Genomic DNA, 26,340 nt, shown 5'->3' with positions numbered 1-26,340 from the left:
TTTTGTTTAATTTTCACATTATATATATTTTAAAGAATGAAAGAAACTGCAATATAATAGATTTCAAAAATAATTAGTCTACAATTTGGATGTGACCGTCTCTCAGAGCCGTCCCCTGCTTGCGCAAGTATCGCTGTAGCATCACGTAGTCTAAGTTCAAGTTTATGGTTACGTTTACTTATTATTTTTGTTCATTTTAATTAGTTAGATATTTTTTCTATTCTTTCGAAATTTGTCTACTTATCATTCTTTTAGGCTTGTTTTGATTATTTAGGTTTTTATTTTCTTACCAATCCTATTGAAAACTGAAAATAATTTCATAAATATATTTAATAAATGTTCTTATAGTTCAAGCGGGCGAAGCCGGGTCCGCTAGGTCGCTAAGTGTATCGGCGCTACGTATCTACATGGACAATACAGAATGTGGCATATATTACATTTCTATGTACAACCTGTTATCCGTACAAGTTCTTACTACTAAGTTCTTACTAAAAATGTACTTAATCATGTCGATGGGTATTCAAGAAATAATTATGAAGATTTTTATATAATTTTTGTAGGCAGGAGGAAACTAGTGTTAAGACATTCCATGCCCCACTTTTTGTCTTGTCCTTATGACATTGTAACCAAGCGAAGAATGCAAATAATAATTATTATTTAAAAATAATATTATATTAACAATTGCAATATATTTATTATAAGAAAATAATGATATTTTTTAATTAGATATTGTTAATATAGAGTAATGTTTTTTGTGCTATCACGTGCTTGAAGCTATATTGTCATATATATGAATGTTGACACAGATTGGACCACCAGAACGAATTTATGAAGAACTAAAGGTAAATTGAAAATTAAAATAGTTATGAATTATTCATGTAATATAACAATGTTGTTTACTTTTATACTGACGCATTCAGAGCAGTGGCGGACTAAGGGGGGGGCGGCAGGGGCGGTCCGCCCCGGGCCTCGGGTCCTGGGGGGCCTCCAAATCCGCATAAACGCATAGTATCTACTTAAGAGGAAGTTTGAGGTTGGAGGGGGCCTCCAATAAACAAATAAGTACAAAGATTAGTGCAGCCTGTACCGGTAGTTTACATTATATTAATTAAAATTACTTTTATCTTTCTATTGTTCATTTAGTTTGCATGTGGTTTCAGTTTCGTAGTTTTTTTACTTCAAGTTCCTAGGGCCTCTAGACCGACGTCATTTTATAAAAGTTTGCGTACTCACTAGCCTGAAAGTGGGGCCCTTCCAGAAGTAGTGCAAAATAAAGGTACATCTCTGTCTGGGAGGATGATTGAGCCATCAGATCGGTTTGGATGCTTATAAGGGGTTTTAAAATAGGTCATAAATAATATATGTAAAATTATAGCGTACTTTTTCCAAAGTGGTTTTGGAAGTCAAATGGCAGTTGCTCCATTTAAAAACCTCCATCCGCCGCTAATATGGAACGCAACAACGTGTCAAGTACGAACACTGCTTAAAACGTTAGTACCCAGATAGAAATTCCGCTCTGCACTGAACTCGCAGATGTACTTATAAGACTTCGGGTCCAGTGTGCTTTTCTCCAGGAAGCTTGCAATAAGTCCCGCAATAACGGACAGGTTACCAGCTTATATACACCGGGTCACCGGTAAAAACGGTGTGGCAGTAGTTCTTTCTGAAGAGTTTCAGAACTGGCTTCTTGAAACTGATGGTCGCTGCAATAGCTTGGTGCATATAAGGGTGCTGATTGAAGGCGTAACTACATACTAAATTAGTGCCTATGCGCCGGAGACCGGCTGTAGCGTGTCCGAAAAAGAGTCGTTCTGAAAGCAGAATGAAGAGATTCTACTTGCTATACCGTCTACCGAAATGGTTGTTTGTTGTTGGGGAAGACTTGAACGGTCACATCAGTAAGGCTGCTGAGCCGTATGAACGTGTTCACGGGGGTTTTAGATACGGTCTTCGTAACGGTTCGAACCTATATTGCGTCTGATCTGGCCGTCGCGAATACGTTCTTCCACAATAACCCTCAGCACCTTATTACGTATAAATTGGGTCCGAAGAAAAAAATAGCTGAGAAACGTAGGCCTCGGATCAAGTGGCCCAATTGAACCGATGCAGACTGACTTCCTAGCAGAGGTGACGGCTGATATACGAGAGCATACCTGTTATTTTATACGGCAGTGAATGCTGGCCAGCAGTATCTCGGCACATTCAGGAGCTTCACGTCATGGAAATGAAGATGCTAAGGCGGATGTCCGGCGTAAACGGTATGACCGCAATCGTAACCCATTCATTCGAGATAGTCTTGGAGTCCGTGACGTAACGGATAAACTCCAAGAGCATTGCCTGAGATGGTTTGGCCACGTTACGCGAATGCAAGTACCAAGCTACATCAGGCCCTGGAGTGAGACCTATCGAAAACCGAAGGATGTGCTAATTGGATATTGTGATGCAGGACATGAGAGCCAATGGACTCACCACCGAGGCACTTAAGACCGTGCACAATGGAGTAGGTTGAGTAGGAAGGCAGACCCTGGAAATAGCTGGGATTAATGCCAAGAAGAAGAAGTATAGCGTATTTTGTCCCAATTTTAAACAATGTTTAGGACGTCTGGCAAGAGTAAAGCTTACATAAAGGGTTTGGTTATAATATTTTTTTTTTACATTTTTCTCAAAAATATACTTAAATACGAGCGTTTTTCTTTAACGTAAGTGAGCGTGTACCTTAAATTGGCGCTATCTTTGAAAGGGCCTCACTTTCAAGTTAGTAAGTACGCATACACTCTTACCTACTTATTAGACTATTAATCTTCAAAATTTCAGCTCTCTTTATTTTATTTTACTTTATACGCGGATTATTACTCTATTTTATTTTATACGCGGAACTAATATTACTATAGCGTGTGAACTAGCTCATGATGATAAATTATTATCTATATTGAAACTGAGCTTATGATGGAAGATTCAGATGACGCTCTGGCTGTAGTACTAGATAATCTGGTAGAAATTTACAATGAATTTAAGAATGATCAGATTTTACATCTAGAGCAGTTGATCTGCCTCCACCTGTACCTCTGTATCAAATGGTTGTAATAGAGAATATCAGTGCTCGTACCATTCATATTTCGGTTTTGATACAAATTCCTCTTTTCTTCCATACGTTATTTAGACGGATCATTGCTTCTTTTGTTATCCCAATTTGTCTTTTTATCTCGAGGACACGGAGATTGTTTTTGCTACATTCTACTACATGTACTTTTGATATATAGTATTTTATTTTTCTATGTTTATGCAAATCTATTTTAAAAGTTAATAAAAAGATGTAAAACAAATAAAAATACACACTGATTTGTACATGAAAAAAAACGTGAAATGTCACTCATTCGGGGTTATTGTTCTGGTCTGGGGGGGCTTCATTCGACTACACCGCCCCGGGTCTCTGACGGGGTTAGTCCGCCACTGATTCAGAGTAGGTGAAAAATCGTAGTAGATCACGGGACAATGTGTACGCTTTTACAATTGGATTGCAGAAAACGTCCGAGAATGTTCTATATCATAATTTAAAAGAGTTGTGAAAAGAAGTTCGTGCGTTAAAGGTTATTACCAAATTAATGATAACATGAATGGGAACGCCTTCGGAATGAAATGCTAGCTCCAGTCTGTTTCAAAGTATAAAAATCCCGCTGGGTTTTTTGCGTCGGTTCTTCTCAGATCTGAGGCATTAACTTTAGTGAACTGGTAGTGGTAGGTTATTTAATGAAGCCAGTGGCGTAGCTAGGGTATTTGCTGCCCGGTGCGGCTCGGGGGACTTGATGCCCCTTTTCTGTTGATGAGTTCTGAAAAAAAAAGGTAATCATCGACGATGACTTCTAAAAAAACCGTGATCGTGGACGTTGACTTCTAAAAAAAACGTGATCGTGGACGTTGAGTTCTAAAAAAAAAAAGTGATCGTCGACTTTGATGCCCCTTTCCTTTTGATGCCCGGTGCGGCTTAGAGGACTTGATGTCCTTTCAAATGGTATAAGGTCTAAAAAACAAAGAAAAAACACACTAATCGTCGATTTTGATGCCCTTTTCCTGTTGATGCCCGGTGCGACCGCCCCGCTCGCACCCCCCTAGCTACGCCACTGAATGAAGCATGTAACTTTTTATTTTGAATAGAATTATTTGACTCTGACTTTAATGCCAAGAAGAAGATTTGTAATAATATTAATTTTATAATATTTTTATATTTATAACTTTAGTGAAAAATATAGGGAGAGATCAAAAAGTTATATGACAAAATCAAATCAGCTTCGCACTGTATCCCGTACACAGCAGGGTAGGCAGAGGGATCCTAAGGATATTATTTAATTAATTACCATAATGAAGGGACTGACAATCTTCCCCATGTTATTAAGCAGTGGTTCATTGTTAACAATACATTTTTTTGTAAGTAAGCTAAATACAATAAATAAAGTATCGGTTTTTTCTTTCTATCAATTATAGACTTAACACGTTCGCATACAAATAAAGCTACTGAGTGACTGCGTCAGATTTTTCGACGAAATATTGTGTAATATACGAGGCCATATATACAATATTATTGTCAATAAAATCACACAATATTATTCAGCCACACTTGTGTCAATATTTTATTAACAATAATATTGTGTGAGTGTGGCCAGCCTTTTACTGTCATTTGACACTATAAAAGCCGGCAAAATTTCTACCCAACTTCATTCAATAACATCTGGTTATTGCAGAATAAACATATATTGATCACAATGTCTAAAAAGAAAAGTTCTCATATAGCTCTTAAATTTAACCCTGAAGTAGTAAGTAAAGTAGTCAATCAGACGAAGCCAATTTTAAGTGAATGCAGTAAGACGGAGAAAATTGAAGTTCTCTCCGAGCCTATAAAATCTGCTTCTGACAAAAAGCTTTACAAGTGAGTATGAACATTTTAAAATACCTCCATAATTTCTAATAAAGTTAAATCAAATTATTTTCATACTAGCAGCCCGCCCGCGGCTTCGCCTGCTTGAACTACATAATTGATTGTTGATGTTAATGAATAATTTAATATATTCGTTCAGAAACAGCCTTAAATGTCAAATTATTGGTTTGGGTAACAATTTATGATATTATTTGTAAAATAACTGTAATGATTGCATTACAAAACATACCCAAATCGAATCGAATAATCCAATATCGAAATCGAATCCAAATGAATTAATCGAATAAATAAATCGAATATCGACTCGAAAATAATTTATTGTTTTGAAAGTCGGTTAAAAATACAGATTTATTACAAGCAAATACAGATTTCTTATAAGTATAGATATAAATTGCTATATATTCGCAGGCCAACTAATGCCTTGAGTTCATTCAAACGAAGATAACTATATCAAGACGATAGCAAAATAATAATGAACGCCATCGAATTGCGGTAAGCGCGTGCGCTGCAAAAATAGTAAAGTATATGTCAATGATATATTGTATGGAAAAAAATGTTCTTTTTATTAGTTCTAAAAAAAGTCAGTGATACTGTATATCTATCTCTTATAAATAAGTCACCATAAGGCATTTGATGACAAAACATATTAAAAATTGCAAGGTGATATTTCTACTTTTTTATTTTACAAAGATATTGAAACTTAACGAACAAAGGTTATTCCATCATCAAGGAAATTTTATGAAGATGTGCTTTGGCTTTTACAACATGTCATTTGAACAAATGAAATTTAATTCGAGAAAATGTAAATTTAAAATAATTTAACGCTTTTTTTACGGCTGCAAGCATACGCAGGGGCGGCAGTACTACGGCAGTACTGCGAGGGGCGCCCTTGCCGCCGATTTCGTCCTCGTAAGCAACTTTCTCAAAATAATTGAATATATTTATATTCAATTATATTGATTATATAATTTATATTGATTATGGTATGGCAAATGCAGCATAATATAAGAATTATAAATGATAAGCCGCGAGTGGGCCGCTAGTTTTAAATACATCACACACACCATTATGTCATAAATTGAACTGCCAGTTTGCATATTATCTTGTAGAACAATAAGGTTAGAGAATGGTCTAACTGCACTACTCATATCAGAACCAAGTAGTTCAACTGATGAAGGAAGCAGTGGTACAGATGGGAGTACAGACCAGAAAAGTGAGGAAAAGCTGGTAAGTTACATTATTGTCATTTTAAAAAAAAATCATACAAACTTTCAACGCCTATTTCATTTAGGGATCCACTTCTTAGTGGATATCCAGATTACGAAAATAAACATCTGTCCAAAGTTCACGTTTCTACGCACAGCGGTTACGGCTGTGCGTGCGTCTTACCTCAGTCAGTGAGAACATGTCCTTCTATATATATATAGATATAGATATATCCACTTATACAGGCTTGAAGCGTCGGCGCTCCTTTTACGGGAGCAGCATATAGGGTAAAATATTTTAAACTCATATCTAAAGAAATTAAGTACCTCAACTTTTCGTTCTCAAAAAACATATAAGAACAAGAAAGGGATATCTCTCGTTCCATTTTACGCAATTCAATATCGCCGACATTAAATAGGTACGGACTCGATTTCTTGAAGAGGCGTGTGCGGCGTTATCGTTTTGATAGGTTTATGTCTGTGTGTGCTATTCTAGCCAAATGGCGTTTTATTTTACAATGATAATTTCATTAATTATTTTGTTTGAAAAAATCACTTTCAATTTTGGAAAAATCTCTTTTATTTTAATTGTATTAGGTTTTTATGGAGTAGTTAAAACTGTGGTTTTATTTAAAGTGGAGATGACAAAAACACTCTGTATATGTAGTATTATTTTTAATTTACTTTTCGAATATGTTAATTCAAATTTTCGATACATACGAAGTCAGTAACATCATTTTGCAAGAATTTTTCAATACATACGAAGTCGCTAACAACATTTTGCAAGAGCTTTTCAATACATACGAAGTCGGTAACAACATTTTGCAAGAGCTTTTCAATACATACGAAGTCAGTAACATCATTTTTTATTTTGCATTACATTTGCAAGAGTAATAAACAAAGAAATTAAAAAAATTATGACTTACGTGTCTCAAAGTTAAAACACCGAGGCTGGTCGAGGCGCAGAGGCTCAAAGTGTGACTGTAAACGCGACTGGTTGTTACATACTTTCATTTCTTTGCTCTGGTGTCGTAGTAAAGCGCGGCGTTGTGTTCCGCCACTCAACACGCAATGTCTTCAAAATTCGGCGGAAAGTGGGGAGCGGAGTGTCTCAACACTAGGTTCCCTCTACCTACCGTGCTCTGTGCGGAATACAGCGTAAAGCTGATTACTTGCAGTTAAAGCAAGTTAAGTTCCGCCTTTTAACACGCCATGTCTTGAATACGGGCGGACAGTGGAGAATAGAGTGTACACTAGGCTCTCTCTGGTCTATGCCTACAACACAATACAGAAGATTAAGCATCAAACAGAAATCGCTTCGATTAAAACAAAATTAATTAAAAAATAATAATTAATTAAATAATATTTAGAAAAAATATTTTTTGTTTCAGGCAGCGTGTGCTGTTTCTGTTGGAGTCGGCAGTTACAGCGACCCGGCAGACATCCAGGGGTTGGCGCACTTTGTAGAACACATGTTGTTCATGGGCAGCGAGAAATACCCAGAAGAGAATGATTTTAGTTCGTTCATTCAGGTAAATAGAAAATATTACCGATTTATGTATTAATTGACATCGTTGTGACGCAGTAAACTAAGCGTGTGACTGAAACGTAATTTTTGTACGTTCGACTACCACTCGAAGGAATGAATTATTATTTATTATTGATTTTATTTCATTTCTTCTCTGGTAACAACGTAAAAGCGCGGCGTTGAACTCCGTCACAGAACACGTAATGACTCCAAAAAAGTTGTGGAATGTGACGAGTGGAGAGAACCTATAGTGTCTTAACACTATAGGTTCTATCTACTAAGTTAAAAAAATCATATTAATTTTATAATCTTTGTATAAATACGAGTGCAACAAAGTTCTTTTTTTAATATCTATTAAAAATTTAAAAAATAAAATAATTATCTTATTATACTAATTATATAATGTATACTGAGTAATCTTTTATGTATTAGCTGTAATGTTTCATATTGAACATTAAATTAAAGGGTAGGCAGACGGAGGAACCTAATGTTAAGACACTCCGTTCCCCACTTTAAGTAGAATTTGAGAGGTATTACGTGTTGAGTGGCGGAACTGAGCGCCGTTCTTTGCTTCGACATCAGAGCGAAGATGAAAATATAAATTTAAATAAATATTTAATTTCTCGAGTGTCACACCTTGTGTCCTTGGGCCACAACGGCCTCAAAACGGCCTCAATGTTATGTTATTAAATCTGTTTTGTAATATTAATAAAAGACTATTTATTAAATTTCTTTTAACACTTGTTTTAAATAGACAGAAGGTGGTTACGACAATGCTTCGACTGACCGCGAGGTAACAACCTTTTACTTCGACGTACAGGAGAAACATCTGGCAGAAGCTATGGATATATTCAGTCAGTTCTTCGTCAGCCCACTCATGAAGAAGGAGGCTATGCAACGCGAAAGAGAGGCTATACAATCCGGTAATAAGAATAATTTATATAGAAAAAAATTATATATTTTATTTTATACTTCTAACAGTTGTACAAGTACTTGCTTGTTAAAAATTTTCACATTCTGTTTATAACCTGGCTGGTGTCTTTTTTTAATAGATTCTTTAGTGTTGAACATATTATACAACTAAATAATATTAAATTCACCACAATTAAATAATAATTCTACTAACTATGCCATGTTGCTCAAATTGGTAACGTGTCTTACCAATACATACATAATATAAAAAAAAAACAATAAAAAAATGCGTTTTCATTTCCTGGCTCTAGAGACAAGTCAAAGCGCGGCTTAGAGTTCCGGCATCCAACAAGCAATGTCTTGAAAATTCGGTGGAAAGTGGTAAAATGGAGTGTTTTAACAATTAGAATGTAGAAATGGCGTGAAGTTATATACAAAATTTCTATTATAGAATTCGCAATGGTCGCTCCGACGAATTCAGTTAGGATAGACCAGCTCATCGCTTCACTTTTCCCGGACGGACACCCAGCTAGAACATTTAATTGGGGTAATTTACGTAGCTTACGCGATGATATACATGATGACGAGAAATTGCACACAGCTGCCATTGATTTTATAAAACGCCATTATAGCGCCCATAGAATGACTGTGGCTGTACAGGTTAGTTGAGTTTTTTATTAATTGAAACTTAGAATGAATAGTAATGTTAGGTTGATTAGGAATTTTTATGTAGGTATTGGTTAATTCCCATCGTGAAAAATGTATACCCCGGCATTTAAACCGAAGTTAAGTAGTGGCTTACTTAATACCTCTCCAGTATCTAGAGGATCACCGATTGAATAATGACCGTCAATATGGCTTCCGCCATAGTCGCTCACCCGGTGATCTTTTGGTTTACCTAACCCACCGCTGAGCTGCGGCTATTTAAAGCAAGGGAGAGGGCCTGGTAGTTAGTTTGGACAAGGCGAAGGCCTTTGATCGAGTGTGGTATGGGGCGGTCCTTGCTAAACTTTCCATCCTATGGGCTTCCAGAGAATTTATGCAAGTGGATCGCCAGTTTTCTCACTGGACGCAGTAGTAGTAGCATAGTTCCACATCAGGTATCCAGATTTTAAAAAAACAGACAAAGAGACAATTTTTTTTGTGAATTTGGGCTCTATTACTGTTCCTTAACCCCCATCAATTATTATTTTGTAAATACAGTCAATGTACAGACGCGCCATTTTTACTTCTTCTATATACGCATTTTTAATGTAAGTTAATAAAAAGTAGTAATATAAGTTTGTTATTTCTAAGTTTTACATCATTTACAGGCCCGTATGGATCTTGCGGATCTAGAAAAACTTGTATCATGTATGTTCGGACAAATACCCAACAATAAGTTGCCAGCTGATGACTTCAGTAAATTCTCTTTCAAACCAGAAATGGTGACACCGCAATTCAAAGACGTTTATTACGTAAAACCAGTTGGCGATACTACTGAGGTAAATTAAAAATTGTATTTTACCTTACACCACTGTATAATAGTGTGCACTTTTTATTTATATGTGTAATAACTACTACATTTATCTATTATCTATATATATAATCAATTATCTATATATATATAAAAGGACTTGTCCTCACTGGCTGAGGAGACGCACGCACAGCAGTAACCGCTGATGGGAGAAACGTGAAATTTGGACAGATGTTTACTTTCGTGGACATCCACTAAGAAGGGATTTTGAAAAATTTTAAATTTTTTTTGAAATAAGGTTGAAAGTTTGTATGGAAAAAAATTTGAATCGCCACCGATTTTTATAAAATTTCAAATTTACACTCTTAAAAATATTTCATTGAATACATGTTTCGTAGTTCATTTTAATTAGGGGTGCAAATAAGGGGTTGAAAGTTTGTATGGAAAAACCTTTAAATTGCCACAGATTTTTATAAAATATGAAATAGAGACTCTTAAAAATATTTCATTGAACACGTGTTTCTTGGTTTATTCGAATTCACCCCTAAGGGTGCAAATAAGCAGGCGAAGCTGCGCGCGTCCGCTAGTCTAATATAAAGAACTAGATCGGCTTGGCTAGGATGGCGATTTAAAGATTTTTCCATACAAACTTTCAACCCCTTATTTGCACCGTTAGGGGGTGAATTCTAGAAAACCATGAAACACATGTTCAATAAAATATTCTTAAAAGTCTAAATATCAAATTTTATAAAAATCGGTGGCGATTTAAGAATTTTTCCATACAAACTTTCAACCCTTTATTTGCACCCTTAGGGGGTGAATTCTAGAAAACCATGAAACACATATTCAATTAAATATTTTTAAGAGTCTAAATATCAAATATTATAAAAATCGGTGGCGATTTAAGAATTTGTTCATACAAACTTTCAACCCCTTATTTGCACCCTTAGGGGAAGAATTCTAGAAAACTATGAAACACGTATTCAATTAAATACTTTTAAAAATCTAAATTTAAAATTTTATGAGAATCGGTGCCGATTTAAATTTTTTTCCTTACGAACTTTGAGCCCCTATTTTATCCCTTTAGGGTTAAAATTTTTCAATATCCCTTCTTAGTGGATGTCCAGATTACAAAAGTAAACATCTGTCCAAATGTCACGTTTCTACCATCAGCGGTTACGGCTCAGTCTTCGGTCTTACCTCAGTCAGTGAGGACAAGTCCTTTTATATATATAGATAGGTAACAGAGTAAAAAAAGCCTAGAGCTTCACCAGCCAGTACACAATGTCCTATAACAAAAGAAAACGGAATATATGTGAAATATAGATAAATAAAAACACAGTGATCTAACACAGTGCGCCAGAATTTCTGTGGTATTCGTGTAAAATGCAAGAAATATACAGGGTGGAAGAGGCAGCGCTCTTTTTACTGAAACTGCATATAGGGTAAAATATTTCAAACCCAAAATCAAAAAAATATTCAAAGTACCTCAACAGATTGGACGTAGGATTTTTTTTTCATTTCGCGATTTTTATCCACCTGTATTTCGTGTCACGCACACATACGTATGCGACGTTGCCGCTTTGACAGGTAAGTGTGTGCGTGCCTATGTTATACTTTACAAGTGGCGTTTTATTTTAAAACGATAATTTTATTATTTATTTTGTTTGAAAAAATATCTTTTTAATTTTTGTGAATTATTCTTTTTTAAATTATATTAGGCTTTTATAGAGTAGTTAAAACTGTGGTTTAATTTAAAGTGGTACTGACAATTCCACCCTGTATAATAAAAATACTTACACGTGCATTACGTTATAAAAACTTACAGTACGGCCGACAAAACGTGGCTAGACTGAAGTTGAGTTTTCAGATTTTTTTCTCTTTGTTCACTCGGGAAGAAAATAATTAAAAGTAAGAAAAAATCCGAAAAAATCAAGTCTGCGCCACGACTTGTTGACCGTATTGTAAATGATAATATTTTCTATTTGAGAATATAGATGTATGTTTGCACTGGAATAAAAAATATTTATTGGAACTTTCAGCTTTTTTATTTTATATATGATTATAATTTTATAATAGATAAGTAATAGTTAATTTGTTTTTCTTCTAGCTATACTTAACATGGTGCTTGAGATCATTGCTTTCCGAATACGAATCGAAACCGCACCAGTACTTAACATCTCTACTCGCACACGAGGGAAGCGGCAGCCTCCTCTCCTATTTAAGAAAAAAGTAAGTTAAAATATATTTATATTTTCAGATACACCATTAAACTTGTAACATTAATTGTTGAAATTTTGTAGGGATTTTAATTTTGTTTTATCTTTTGATCAATATTTTTTTTTACCTTTCATCTTTTTGAATAAATCGTCTACTAAAAGATTTCCTTTTTTATAGTGCTGCATATATTCTATATTTACATTTTTTTTATTGAGCGACAACCCTTTGTCGTTATTTGTTACTTTCATGAGTGTAAGCACACTCCGTTCCAAACGAATTTGAGACATTACGTCTTAAGCGGCGAGTCTCAATGTCCAATCGAACCCGCAACCATCGTATTTATTAATCAATATATTACTAAATATCTATAATTTTCGTTTATCTTAGAGTATGGGCGCTCGACTTGCTCGCGGGTATTCCAGATAGAAGCATAGATTACACTTCTATGTACAGCATGTTCTACGTACATGTCGTTCTTACTAAAGATGGACTTGATCATGTCGAAGAGGTAGGTATTCAAGAAATAATTTAGAAGATTTCTAAATAATTTTTGTAGGCAGGAGGAAACTAGTGTTGAGACATTCCGTTCCACTTTTCGTCTTGTCCTTGAGACATTGTTATTAACGGTCTACCAAGCTAAGAATATTAAGAATATTAAAAAATTAAATATGTAATATATTTATTATAAGTAAATAATGATATTTTTAAATTAGATATTATTAATGTAATGTAATGTTTTTTTGTGTTAACAGGTGGTTGAAGCTATATTTTCATATATACAAATGTTGAAACAGATTGGACCATCAGAACGGTATTATGAAGAACTAAAGGTAAATTGAAAATTAAAATAATTAGGAATTATTCATGTAATATAATAATGTTGTTCATTTTTATACTGACACATTTAGAGTAGGTGAAAAATAGTAATACATCAAGAAAAGAAAAAATATTATACTTATATTTTCTTAGTAATCCTATTGAAAACTGAAAATATTTATTCAATAATCGCTCCCGCCAAAAGAGACAAAAATAAAGGAAAAGTATCCTATTGCCTTTGTGTTTATTTACATGTATTTTCCTAAGATATTCAGCAAAAAATTCTTTCACCATTGCATCGTGCTCGTGGCCTATTAAATATTAAATGTTCGTGGAATGTTAAATAAAATCTGCGCAATCATCTACAGCTACCTTCATAGCGGCCACAACTCGTCGATTATACTGTACCTTACTCTAAAATTATTTTTAGACAACAGCAGACATAAGTCTCCGTTTCAAAGCGGAAGCAGAGCCTGTAGCCAATGTGGAGCCTCTGGCGAGAAACATGCACTTCTTCCCGCCAGAACATTATATTACAGGGGATAAATTGTATTATAAATTCGATCCTAAGGTAAATATTTTTTTTGTTTTATTTACTTACATCAGAGAACAAATTGACGCATATAATCTGTCTCCGAGACGTTATCGAACCCACAACTGTCGTCATTACAGCGAGGTACAGTGCCGCTAAGCCCTTTAAAATTTTAAAATTACATGATATACCTAATATTTTAGGAACGTCAGTAAGTTAACAAAGTAATATGCACTTAATCTTTTAAAATTTACATATTTTTTATTTAGAATTGACTGACAGTCAAATGTGTTGATGTCAATGAATAATTTAATTTACTCATTCAAAAACAGCCTTAGATGTTAAATTATTGGGTATTTGGGTAAGGATTTATAATATTCTTTGTAAAATAACTGTGATGATTGCATATTATAAAACATACTCAAATAGAATCGAATAATCCAATATCGAAATCGAATTCAAAATAATTAATAGAATAAATGAATCGAATATCGAATCGAAAATATTTATTTGAGAACCTCCTCCTTGTTTTGAAAGTCGGTTAAAAATAGAGATTTATCACAAACAAATACTGATTTATTATAGGTATAAGTATAGATATGGATTGCTATATATTTGCAGGCAAACTCATGCCTTAAGTTAATTCGAATGACGATAACTTTTTTTTTAATCAACTGATTTTGATGAAACGAACTTTCGATGTAAAGTTGAGTTAAAACAAAGCAATTGGTAAAAGTTTTAAGTAAATCGGTTGAGTACTTTCGGAGATAAAAGTGATCATACATACAGACAGACAGGAAATTAAAAAAAAAATGTTTTTGCTTTTTAAGTGTCCCTCATTCCATTTCAGTCAAAAGTACTGAATGTACAGACAAAATAATTTTACTGTTTTATTATACATATAGAGATTTCTGAATATGATGGATAATATTTTTATATATTACAGGGTATAACTTCACTTCTAGACGGTATGACGGCGGACATGGCGAACGTTATCATAATGTCGGACAAGCACTCGAAACCTATACAATACAACGCTACAGAGAAATGGTTCGGCACTGAATACAAAACAATAGGTGTTTATTACATATTTAATTTAACCTTTTTCTCTGTCATGACGCAGCGGAATAGCGTCTCATTATAAGCCCGACAGTCGTGGCTTCGATTTCCACTGGGCGAACTGTACATACGCACTCAGCAAAATTTCAAACACGTTGAAAGTTCGTTCAAAGTAGAAAGTGTAGATATATCCATATATCAATATTTTTTCGAATGTGAATCTAACGCCCAACCTGTCGCGTTTACTACTGATTTATTACAAGTATTACATTTTATATTTATTATTCTTCTTACAGAAAAACCAAAAGAGTGGTTACAAAAATGGCTGAATGTGGAGCCTTACAAAGAATTTCATTTGCCTGATAAAAATATATATATTCCTAATAATTTCGACCTCGAACCGCCCGCGCCCGCGTACCTAGAGGAAGCGGAGAGACTCGGCATAGATTTATATAATAGTACCGATAAAGATATTTACAATAAAGTGTCTAAAAGCGAGAAGACGACTAAAGTGTTGTCCAAAGGTGATTTGATAGCGACGGTTAAAAATTTTAGGTATGTATTTATATTATGAAATTTTATAAAAACCGGTAAGGATTTAAATATTTTTCCATACAAACTTTCAACTACTTATTTGAACCCTTAGGGGTGAATGAAAAATCAACCATAACAATTAAAAATAAAATAAACCATGAAACACGTGTTCAATTAAATATTTTAAGGAGTGTAAATTTCAAATTTTATAAAAATCGGTGGCGGTTTAAAGATTTTTCAATACAAACTTTCAACCCCTTATTAGCACCCTTAGGGAATTACTTAAAATAAACCACGAAACACGTGTTCAATGAAATATTTTTAAGAGGCTAAATTTCGAGTTTAATTAAATCGGTGCCGATTTTTAAAAAATCCATACAAACTTTCAACCCCTATTTTATCCGAAATGAAAAAAGTAAGAAAAAATTTAAAACATAAAATCTGAACAGTCATCTGCGGCTAACTTCAGGGCGACCGCGACATGTCGATCGCACTGTAATCAAAAAGATTATCTAATATTTTCCTTTGCAGATTGGATCAACCAAATTTACTACGTAAGAATAGCAACATGGAAGTGTGGTACAAACCAGACTTCAAATTTCGGCTTCCCATGGCCTTAATGTATTTCTACTTCCTTACTCCGCTCATTTTACATTCGCCACGAGAGTAAGTGTTTTTTAAATTAATCTAATTATATATTAATTTATCATATTTATATACAGGGTGAAGGAGGCAGCGCTCCTTTTACTGAAACTGCATATAGGGTAAAATGGAGTGGTTAAACTGTGGTTTCATTTAAAGTGGTGCTGACAATTCCACCCTGTATGTGTAGAATTTGATTTTCAAATAATGCAACACACACACCCCACACTAGGCAAGCCTGTCTTGTATCTTTCAGAATTTCAGAACGTAATTTCTAGCGGTTACGAATTATTCGTTGTAATATTACGAAAAACAATATTCATTACTTTTTTTACCTTCACGCCTATCTATGGGGGATTTTAGGCAAAAGGAATCTGGGAACCTAGTGCTAAGACACTCCGTGCCCCATTAAGGCACTTCAGTTTCCACTGCACTCTTGAGGCATTGCGAGTTGTTTGGTGGAACACAACGCTGTGCTTCGCCTCGTTACCAGAGCGAGGAAATGAAAATATTAAATATTTTATTTTCCTGAGTGGGAATCGCCACGAAGGACTCAACATTGATTAGATGAAAATAATAAGAAAATAATAGCAAATGACGCTTAGTTCAGCTTAGCTCTACTCTGAATTGATCTGAAAGAAATTAATATAATATTGATTATTTGACATGTTCCAGCGCTTGTCTCATCGATCTCTGGACTGACGTATTACAACAAGGACTCGCGGTATGCATATTTATATTTTTTTTGTCCAATATATTATTCTTTAGTTCCTTCCTTTTAGGAAGCTGTTTTTAGGGTCTCATACCTTTTAAAGAAAAAAGGAACCCGTATAAGATCACTTTCTTGTCTGTCCGTCTGTCTATCTGCCAAGAGCATTTGTCTCAGGAACTCTTGGAGGTATAGACTTCAAATTCAAACCATGTACTCAAATCTACGGCCCCATGAGTTACTAAAAAAATATATACGTATACACATATTTCTTAAAAAAAGATATGGCCGTTTATATTGCAAAAAATACGTATTTCAACACTACACTGGAATCAAAATTCATAGGGTATTTTTGGTTACATAGAATTACGAAATTTGGCTCCTAGAATCTACAGGTAATATCAGTTCGGGAAAAAATCTGAAAACTATAAATTTGTGATAATAATAATTCTTCAATCAATAAAATCTTTACCAGGACCCCGCATAACTTAAAAGAGGTCCCGATTGTTAATCCTAATAAACTATTGGAGTTGTTTATTTTCTTTTTCGTTTTATGCAGTCGGAGTTTTTGTTTCTGTAAATATTTTTTTATTAGCTAAAAACTTTATTAATTTATTTTGCACCACATTACATGTTGCAGTTTTACGAGAAATTATATTGTAAAATTGTATGTAGAAATAATTTTGATTTATTTTTCTATTGTAACAGGAAGAATTGTACCCGGCGACTATGGTGGACATATCGTACTCTTTGGATACTTCTCAAAAAGGATTAACGTTGAAAGTGAGCGGTTACAACCAGAATCTACATGTAAATATAAACTTTTTTAACATTTTTTTAAGTATTTTCAACATGAGTATGGACCAGTTGAAATAAAATAAATACAGTTTTTAACAAAGAAAAACCGGACTTCTCCAATTTCATCCGGATCCCATAAACAGAACCTAACCAAACTTTCATTAAACTACCCTTGAAGTGTACCTTTTCCGATATCCGATAATCATCAATCATAAGTTGGCGGGATATTGAGTTATTCATCCATTTGTCGCGCGCATACTCCATGCAAATTTAAGACTTAATAATTTTTTCATGATGTGATCGTAGCGTTTAAAATAAAAATGTACATCAGATCCCCTCCAATGTATCGATTCTCACATCTTCCTCTATTGACCCGCAGCTGCTGGTGGAGCTGGTGTCGCGCGAGATGTACGCGGGCCGCCTCACGCGGGAGTTGTTCGAAGCGGTGCGCGAGCAGCGTGCGCGCTCCTACTACAACTTGCTCATCCAGCCGGATCAGCTGGAACAGTGAGGATTCACATTTACACGAATATCAAGTGTGATAGCTTTTTTTGCGTTTCGTACCTCATAAAGAAGAAAACGGAACCCTTATAAGTTTCTTTTTTTTGTATATTTGACTGTCTTTCTGCCTGTTAAGACCATTTTATGTCAAAAGATACGACAGTTTATGTATGAAATTGTCCCCGAAATAAAAAAAAATGTCATAAATAATTTTTATATTGACCTAGAATTATAAAAAAATGAAGAAATGACAAGACAAGCTTCAAATAATCTAATATGCGCATTGCAGTTTATAATGCGTATACGCAAACTTAGATTTTTCAACTTTTATAAGTTATATTTCCTGTTAACCTACAATCGTAAACTTGGCCACTTTTTTGTAGAAAACCAAACACATACCCAAGCGAATACAATTTAAACTATTTACTGAAATAAATACTTGTTACAGAGATGTCCGGTTCAATGTATATATGGAGCCCTATATATCTCCGAGGGACAAAGCCGCCGTCATACAAAATATTACGTATTGCGAATTGAAAGAATACACTGACAAGTTGTTACAGAAAATGTACTTGCAGGTGCGAATAACATGACTGTAAATATGATACTAGCGGACGCGCGCAGCTTCGCCTGCTTATTTGCACCCTTAGGGGTGAATTCTAGAAAACCACGAAACATGTGTTCAATGAAATATTTTTACGAGTCTCACGGACCGTTGTGGCTTGAATCGTACTAATATTTATTAAATATATTTATGAAATTATTTTCAGTTTAGGGATCCAAAAAAATCCATACAAACTTTCAACCCCTATTTCATCCTTCTAGGGTTAAAATTCCCCTTCAATCAACCCTTCTTGGTGGGTGTCCAGATTAGGAAAATAAACATCTGTCCAAATTTTACGTTTCTGCCATCAGCGTTTACGGCTGTGCCTGCATCTTACATCAGTCAGTGAGAATATGTCCTTTTACGAGTATATATGTATATACTCGTATAGATATAGATTACAATTTGAATTTTGTTTAGAGGCCGTCATGGCACAAGGATGTGACTAACGCGACGGTTGTGAGTTAGGGGCTCGGTCCCGACTCGTGGGAGTAAATCTTTATTTATTAATACTTTCATTTTTTCTCTTTGACACCAAGACTAAGGCCTGGCGTTGATTTTCACCACTAGATATCTGCAGGATACAGCGTAGAACTGAAATTTTTTTTATAGCTTCACGCCGTATCCTGCGTGTAATAGGGTAGGCAGAGGCAGAGGCTGACACACTCAATTTTCTGGATGTACCATGTCAGTTGGTTTGCCGTGTGACCAGAACAAGGAAGTGGAAGTAGTTACTCCCACGAACGGGAATCTAACCCATAACAGTAACGTTTACAGTCGTACTCTGTGCCGCTGCACATCTAAGACCTCAACATTCCTATTCACTAAAATGTAAAATATTTAGTTATTTTTATATATACCTATTCGTTATAAAAAATAAAGAAATAATGCAATATATTTTCATTTTCAATTTTTATAAATAAGCAAAATGGTGTTAGGTATTTATATCAATGAATATGACTTAATTTATTAATTAAAAGTAAGAAATACTTTTTAAGGTACTTATACAAGGTAACGTCGCCTGGAATGAAGCGATCACAATATCTGAGAATGTGCATAAAAATGTAAAATGGGAAGGACTGTCTGAGGATGAAATGCCTGAGGTAAATAATAATTTTATTACAAAACATAGGAACTGCTTGATGCTTTTCCTCACATAGCCGTGTAGGCAGACCGAACCTAGTGTTGAGTCACTCCGTAGTGTATAAATAAAATACAATATCTCCCCCGAGTGGGAATCGAACCCAGAATCGGTGCGTCTATCGGTCCGACGCTGGCCCACTGCGTTACTTTTAATAAGTGAGCAAAAAAAAAATGGAAAAAAATGAGTGTTCAAATTAGATTTATTTGTGCTGTAATTTTTCCCTTCTTGAACAAAATTCTATTATGAAATTAGACAAATGAGAAGTAAATATCCTACAGGTTTTAATTACGCGGCCAATTTCCTACAAAATCCTACAAAAGATCCATCAACGATTATCTCTTTCAATAACCTTTACAGCTTAACGGTCTGTCCATATAAATAGATGGACATTAAATTAACGCTAAATGAGTTAAGTTTTTTTTATTCTAGATTCAATGTTATTATATTTTTTTCTAAAATTATTATTTTTTCTAAACAGATAAAGGTACGTGAGTTGCCGATAGGAGAGAATCGTCTTCGGGTAGCGAGCTTTGACCCCACATCTACTAATAGTATAGTGAATGAATTCTACCAGGGTGAAGTATCTAATCTTAAAGATAGGGAGACTATAGAGCTTCTTAAGGTATGTCTTTTAGTATTATATATATTAGATTTATTTTATTGTTGATAAGTTAAAATCAGCTTCACGCTGTATCCCGCACATAGCAGGGTCGGCAGAGGGAACCTAGTGTTGAGACACTCCGTTCCCCACTTTCTGCCGAATTCTGGAGGTATTGCGTGTTGAGTGGCAGAACTCATCGCCACGCTTTGCCTCGTCACCAGACCGAAGAAATAGAAATATAAACGTAAATAAATATTTCGTAAATTTAATTACTGAATTTTTGCTCTATTTCCTCGTACGTATGTAGATGGCTATGCAGGAACCATTGTTCAACACGCTCCGTACTAAAGAACAGCTCGGCTACACCGTGTTCAATACGATGAGATACACTTTTGGAGTTCTGGGGTATTCTGTTGTTGTCAATACACAAGTGGACAAATTTAAGTATGTTTTTGTCACTAGTTTTTTGTTTAATTTATATGATATGGCCGACTTACGTAGTATATTATATAGTATATATAGTAGTATTACGTAGTATAATAATGGTCGTGGTCGTAGTCGCGCTGAAGTTAGCTGTAGATGGGTGTAATGTGATTTAAAGACTTTTCTTACTGTTTATTTTTTTAGACTAGGTAGACTAATGACGTTAGACCGTTTTAATAAAGTCCTACCTTATAACAGTGATTTAAGATTTAGTTTCGACTAGCGCTTTACTACTTCTAGACTAGACTAGCTGTAGATGGGTATGGGGATGGATAATATATGATTTAAAGACTTTTCTTACTGTTTATTTTTTTAGACTAGGTAGACTAATGACGTTGGACCGTTTTAATAAAGTCCTACCTTATAACAGTGATTTAAGATTTAGTTTCGACTAGCGCTTTACTACTTCTAGACTAGACTAGCTGTAGATGGGTATGGGGATGGATAATATATGATTTAAAGACTTTTCTTACTGTTTATTTTTTTAGACTAGGTAGACTAATGACGTTAGACCGTTTTAATAAAGTCCTACCTTATAACAGTGATTTAAGATTTAGTTTCGACTAGCGCTTTACTACTTCTAGACTAGACTAGCTGTAGATGGGTATGGGGATGGATAATATATGATTTAAAGACTTTTCTTACTGTTTATTTTTTTCTCGAATGAATGTGAAAGTGAAAACCTGACTTCAGGGTTGTCACAACTCGTCGATAATATATACAATAAAAATAACATTATATACAATTTCCCTACAGCGTGTCATACGTAGATCAACGTATAGAGGAGTTCCTAAAGGAGTTTGCTCATGACACCCGTGAGGGCGGTGAGAAGGCGCTCGCTCCACTGAGGCTCGCCCTCCAGGAACAGAAACTTACTGCTGATTATGAACTAAACGACGAGGTCCTTATTTTGCTGTTTATATATATATATATATTAGCGTCACATTGTATTACACACACGGCGGGATAGGCAGAGGAAACCTAGTGCTAAGAGACTCCGTTCCCCATCTTATTTTCCGCCGAATTCTAGAGGCATTATCATAACAAAACATATAAACGTTTGAGACTTCGATCACCTATACACTAGATATCAGATTGCATACGACTCAAAAAAATTGGCAACAGTCAATATAAACCAAAATTCAAAATATTATTTTAATAAAATTTATAACAGCAATTTGAGTTTTAGTTTCGACTAGCGCGTAATGGATATAAATCATTTTACTCAGCGACGTTAACGACACAAAAGGAAAAGATATTTCAATAGTTTTTATAATAATTATAATAGCTCTAATAATAGCTCAACTGGCGAGTCGGGAGTTCTTAGGAGCAAAAGACCTTGGTCCGCGTCTGGGGTTATTTTTCATATTAAAACCAAATAAGAACACAACGCTGTTTGTGCTCTTATTTCTCGGGTCGTTTTCTAAGACTGTAATCCTTAATCTAGTTTTTAGTTGATCGAAGGTTTGAGATTATATATACTTTTACTTTTACTATTATATATACTTCACACTAAGTATTACTTTATTTGATTATCTGATCTGATGATCTGATGCCTATCAGGTAAATCTAAACAAAGTTGATCAATGCAAATTGATTTTCGTATGTATTCAGTTCTATTAGGCAAGCCAATGTAAATAAAAATAAGACATATAAGTTTTATTACACATAGTAATACTATTATTTTTGGAAAAATAAATTTATTTATAAACTTTTGATTTGTTTGCACAAAATTAAAATTGTCATCAAATTTGCAGGTTGAAAAATATTGGATTGAGATCGTAAACCAAGATTACCTGTTCCAAAGGCAGTTTGTTGAGGTAATTGCATTATTTTGATCAATTTGATAAACTAACGTCTGGTGAATTGGTAAAAATTAATTAGTAAAAAATACAAAATTATACATCACAACTGCTGCTACCTTCTGTCTTTTTTATTAATAATTAACTAATAGTATTAGATATAGCATTTCATTTTTAACCCTCCACGCAAGCAAAGGGTTGTTATAAGTTTGACAAGTCTTTGTGTCTATCTGTATTTCTATCTGTAGCTCCCAAATTATTAAAAATTTCCATATTTTTTTTTACGTTTTACGTTTTTACGTTACGATGGCTACATTATGAATTTATTAAAAATATTTATTTATTTTTGTAGAAGATTTTATTTATTGTGCTTATATTATTATAGGCTGAGGCGCTAGAGCAAGTGAAAATTGAAGACATCAACAATTGGATCGAAAACCACTTACCCATTGGTAGGAAGATTTTGTTTAAGAAACTTTCTATTCAGGTAATGATTAAACTCCTTTTTTTCATTTCTAGTTAATTGTGCCAATAATAATTGTTTGATATGAGATTTAGTATTCATCTTATTTATTATGTATTAAATTTGGTATATATTCGTACTTCTCAAAACTATAATTTAAATTGATCACACAACTGCACGCTTAACTGTATAATTTAGTACACTTACATTGCATGTTTCCAAATGTTTATTATTGTTGTGCAATACAAATTCTCTAATCTCCATGTTCTGGCATATTTTAGAGAAATTGTGTGATGAGTGGCACAACTCCACGCCGTGGTTTGTCTCTTTATCAGAGTAAGAAACTAAATGTTCAGGTTCGAGTAGAAATCAAACCCACAACCCCTTCGCTTCCAAACAGACACTGTACACTCGATATAGCCTGCAAAAATATTTAAATATTTCTATTATTTTTTAATTCAGATTGTCGGAAACAACCCCAAAAATGGAAGTGAAACAGCAGAAGATACAGAACCAAAGAGCTTGAAGCTCCATTATTTAAACGCCAGCAATTCCGGGGGCCCAGATTATGGGAATTTTATCATGGATATCGAAGAATTCAAAAAGAATTTACCCGTTTTTAAAGTTCCTAAGGTTAAATTGCCTCTAGGCTGATTGAATATATATATAAAAATCGATTGAATATATGTATAGTATATTTAAAAATAGCTTAAATAAAAAATATATGTACACTTCGAATACTATGTCAATAATTAGATAAAACCACTTTAAATTAAAAAAAACTTGCATATCAAGTAGGAACATATTTTCTCCGACGAAACTTTTTATGACACTAACAAGTACCACTGTATACTAACAAATGGCGTAAAAACTAATTTTGTAGTGTGCATTATATGTTTTCAAAGGGTCCCCATCTTACCTCGCCACCCCGTCTTAACCCACCTTCCCCTACGCAATTTACATGTGTTCAATAGTAATGAACGGAATTTTATAAATATAATATTTTATTATTATATTATATTAATAACTTAAAATTTTACTTTTATAATTAATAGTGAAATTATAGTTTAACATGTATTTATATGAATTTTATTACTATTTTAAGCATTTTATGTACCATACTGGTTGGTACTTGTTTTGTAAAATGTCTTTTTGTTTGATCGATTTATTATTTTAAAAAATGTTTTCGCAATATCCGATGAGTTTTTTTTCCTTATTTTCATCGCTTAATTCATACTTCAAATCACGTTTAATACATATATACATTTCAAAGAAAGAAAGAGGGTCTGTCCAGAGGGTGTCCAGACTAATATCTGTCCGATATTGGTTTGTGGGCATACGGGTACGCGACCCCGGATCCTCGAGCCGCCACTCTTATATCCTCATCCAGTCCGTAAGAATGGTGTCCCCCCCCCTCTCCTCTTTCCTTAGCTCTCTCCTTCTTTTTCCTATCCTACCCTTCTATTTTCCTCTCCCTTCGGTTTACCCCACAAAGGGGTTTGGAGGTCATACGGCAGTCGCTCCACGAAAACCGCAAACCGCCAGTACATGAAACGGACTAAGAAAAGACTGGGTACGGCTAGGGCGTCGCCGCAAAACGACGCGCAGGCACATCGCCCTACACCTGCGACAAGTAGGCAAGAGCTACCGTGTCAAGTACGGGCACGGTTAAAGACGCAAGTACCCAGACGAAAACTCCGCTTTGCAACGTGGAATATTGGCTCTCTAACCGGACGATGCAGGGAACTCGCAGATGTACTCATGAGACGTCGGGTCCAGTGTGCTTTCCTCCAGGAAACTCGCTGGAAGGGCAATAAGTCCCGTAACATCGGACAGGGTTACCGGCTTATATACACTGGGTCACCTTCGGGTAGAAACGGTGTAGTGCGTGCCTTATACCAGTCCCTGGGGTGCGACCTCCCGGACGCCCAAGGAAGCGCTGGTTGGATGTTGTGATGCAGGACATGAGAGCCAATGGTCTAACCACCGAGGATGCAAAAGATCGTGCAAAGTGGAGTAGGTTGTGTAGGAAGGCAGACCCTGGCAATTAGCCGGGATTAATGCCAGGAGGAAGAAGAAGAAGAAGATTTCAAAGAAAGAAAGAAACTGTAATACAATACATTTTAAAAATATTCAGTATACAATTTGGATGCGTCCGTCGTGGTCTCTCAGAGCCGTTCCCTGCCCGTGCAAGTATAGCTGCAGCATCACGTAATCTAAGTCCAAATTTACCAAATCTTCTCTATTCTTCGATAGCATCTGTAAGAAAGTTATTTACATATATGTATATTAAAGCATCTTCACAACTCCAGGTAGGCAGAGATAACGGAATTATACCAGCGCGGAGAAATGAAAATAATTCAAATATATATTCCACCATGCGGGATTGAATCCACAATTATCGCGTTTATACTATATTACAGTACCTATTATAAGATATAATTATGATCAATCAATCCTTGTTGATACCTACTCGAGGACATAAATTATTTTTTCGTTTTATCATATCAATCCAGACTAGTTCATGTATTATCGTCCCGAGAGTCACAGCCGTCATTTTATATATATACGGTGGGTAGCAGTCGGACGGCAGCGGTCCAGTCAAGCTCTTGAGTACTGCGGTATAAAAAATATGATGCACATAAAGATTCGTACCGTAATGTATAATAAATAAAAAAAAAATAATGACACAATCTTTTAGGATCGAATTTCTACCATTCGATTTACAGTCACACTTTGTACCCCTGCGCCATGACCTGCCTCAATATTTACCTTATGGCTTAAGTGGTAGTTTGGTTGGTTGCTAGTTCACAGCTCCAATCGGCAACGTAATAATGGAGACGAGCTAGAAGCTGTTCACCGAGAAGCTGCAATTCTTACTGCTCAAGAAGTCGGCATCATACAGCAGTGATATGTGTATAGAACCATAGGCGGATACTATTACATAGTTACAGACATACACCAGAGTTCCAGGACATAAAATAGCTACACGCACCCGAATGTGTGAATTACCATAATAAAGGGCCTGCCAATCTTCCCCATGTTATTAAGCAGTGGATCACTGGTAACAATACCTTTGCCTCGTTCCCTATTTTTTACCGAATTCTGGAGTTGCGGAATTCAACGCTGCGCTACTCCTCGACACCAGAGCGAAGAAATAAATATTTCACATATTAAATATTTCATTTTTTTCACCTTTGACCTCTGTTAGTTGTACTTCATTAATAATATTGAAATGATTAAACTCATGTTTTTCCTCAGCCAGTTCTCCATTTTTTGTAAGTAAGCTAAAGAGAATAAATAAAGCATCGGTTTTTTCCTTCTATCCATTTTAGAATTAACACGTTCACATACAAATAAAGCTACTTAGCGACTGTGCGGATTTTTCGGCGAAATATTAT

At 34.9% G+C, this 26,340-nt stretch overlaps 1 protein-coding gene and 1 long non-coding RNA gene across 3 annotated transcripts; one reads left to right on the top strand and one right to left on the bottom strand.

Annotated features, from left to right (window-relative positions):
- Nucleotides 1–1,512: 1,512 nt before the first annotated feature.
- On the top strand, nt 1,513–23,677 carry LOC146540501 (nardilysin-like). Of its 2 annotated transcripts, XM_085205993.1 has the most exons (24): nt 1,513–4,921; nt 6,040–6,157; nt 7,527–7,667; nt 8,418–8,586; nt 9,027–9,235; nt 9,889–10,059; nt 12,142–12,263; nt 12,639–12,759; nt 13,004–13,081; nt 13,498–13,638; nt 14,546–14,675; nt 14,955–15,213; nt 15,724–15,858; nt 16,510–16,558; nt 17,252–17,353; nt 17,721–17,848; nt 18,291–18,420; nt 19,445–19,549; nt 20,069–20,212; nt 20,499–20,635; nt 21,431–21,575; nt 22,432–22,494; nt 22,862–22,963; nt 23,402–23,677. In XM_085205993.1, the coding sequence occupies exons 1-24, from the start codon at nt 4,758–4,760 to the stop codon at nt 23,591–23,593; spliced, it is 3,255 nt and encodes a 1,084-aa protein (XP_085062119.1). In that variant the 5' UTR covers nt 1,513–4,757; the 3' UTR covers nt 23,594–23,677. The 2 variants fall into 2 exon arrangements, with proteins under 2 accessions (XP_085062119.1, XP_085062125.1); XM_085205999.1 differs by lacking the exons at nt 21,431–21,575; nt 23,402–23,677.
- On the bottom strand, nt 12,057–17,823 carry LOC146540502 (uncharacterized). Its single transcript, XR_014879277.1, has 2 exons — nt 17,699–17,823; nt 12,057–12,248 (listed from the first exon to the last, which is right to left on the bottom strand). It is a non-coding gene; the product is annotated as an uncharacterized LOC146540502 (long non-coding RNA).
- Nucleotides 23,678–26,340: the final 2,663 nt, after the last annotated feature.

This window comes from Heliconius melpomene, chromosome 2 (assembly GCF_056956725.1).
Source record: "Heliconius melpomene rosina isolate 202511_hmr_F chromosome 2, ASM5695672v1, whole genome shotgun sequence".
NCBI classification, from domain to species: domain Eukaryota; kingdom Metazoa; phylum Arthropoda; class Insecta; order Lepidoptera; family Nymphalidae; genus Heliconius; species Heliconius melpomene.
The sequence above is the reverse complement of the archived record's forward strand: the minus strand, read 5'-3'. Positions and strand labels throughout refer to the sequence as shown.

What these genes read in the sequence shown, in the direction of transcription:
- LOC146540501 (XM_085205993.1), top strand. Translation starts at nt 4,758, where the DNA reads ATGTCTAAAAAGAAAAGTTCTCATATAGCTCTTAAATTTAACCCTGAA. An exon ending in TACAGAAAATGTACTTGCAG is followed by an intron (nt 18,421 to 19,444) that starts GTGCGAATAACA and finishes ATACTTTTTAAG; the next exon opens with GTACTTATACAAGGTAACGT. An exon ending in TCCAAAGGCAGTTTGTTGAG is followed by an intron (nt 22,495 to 22,861) that starts GTAATTGCATTA and finishes ATATTATTATAG; the next exon opens with GCTGAGGCGCTAGAGCAAGT.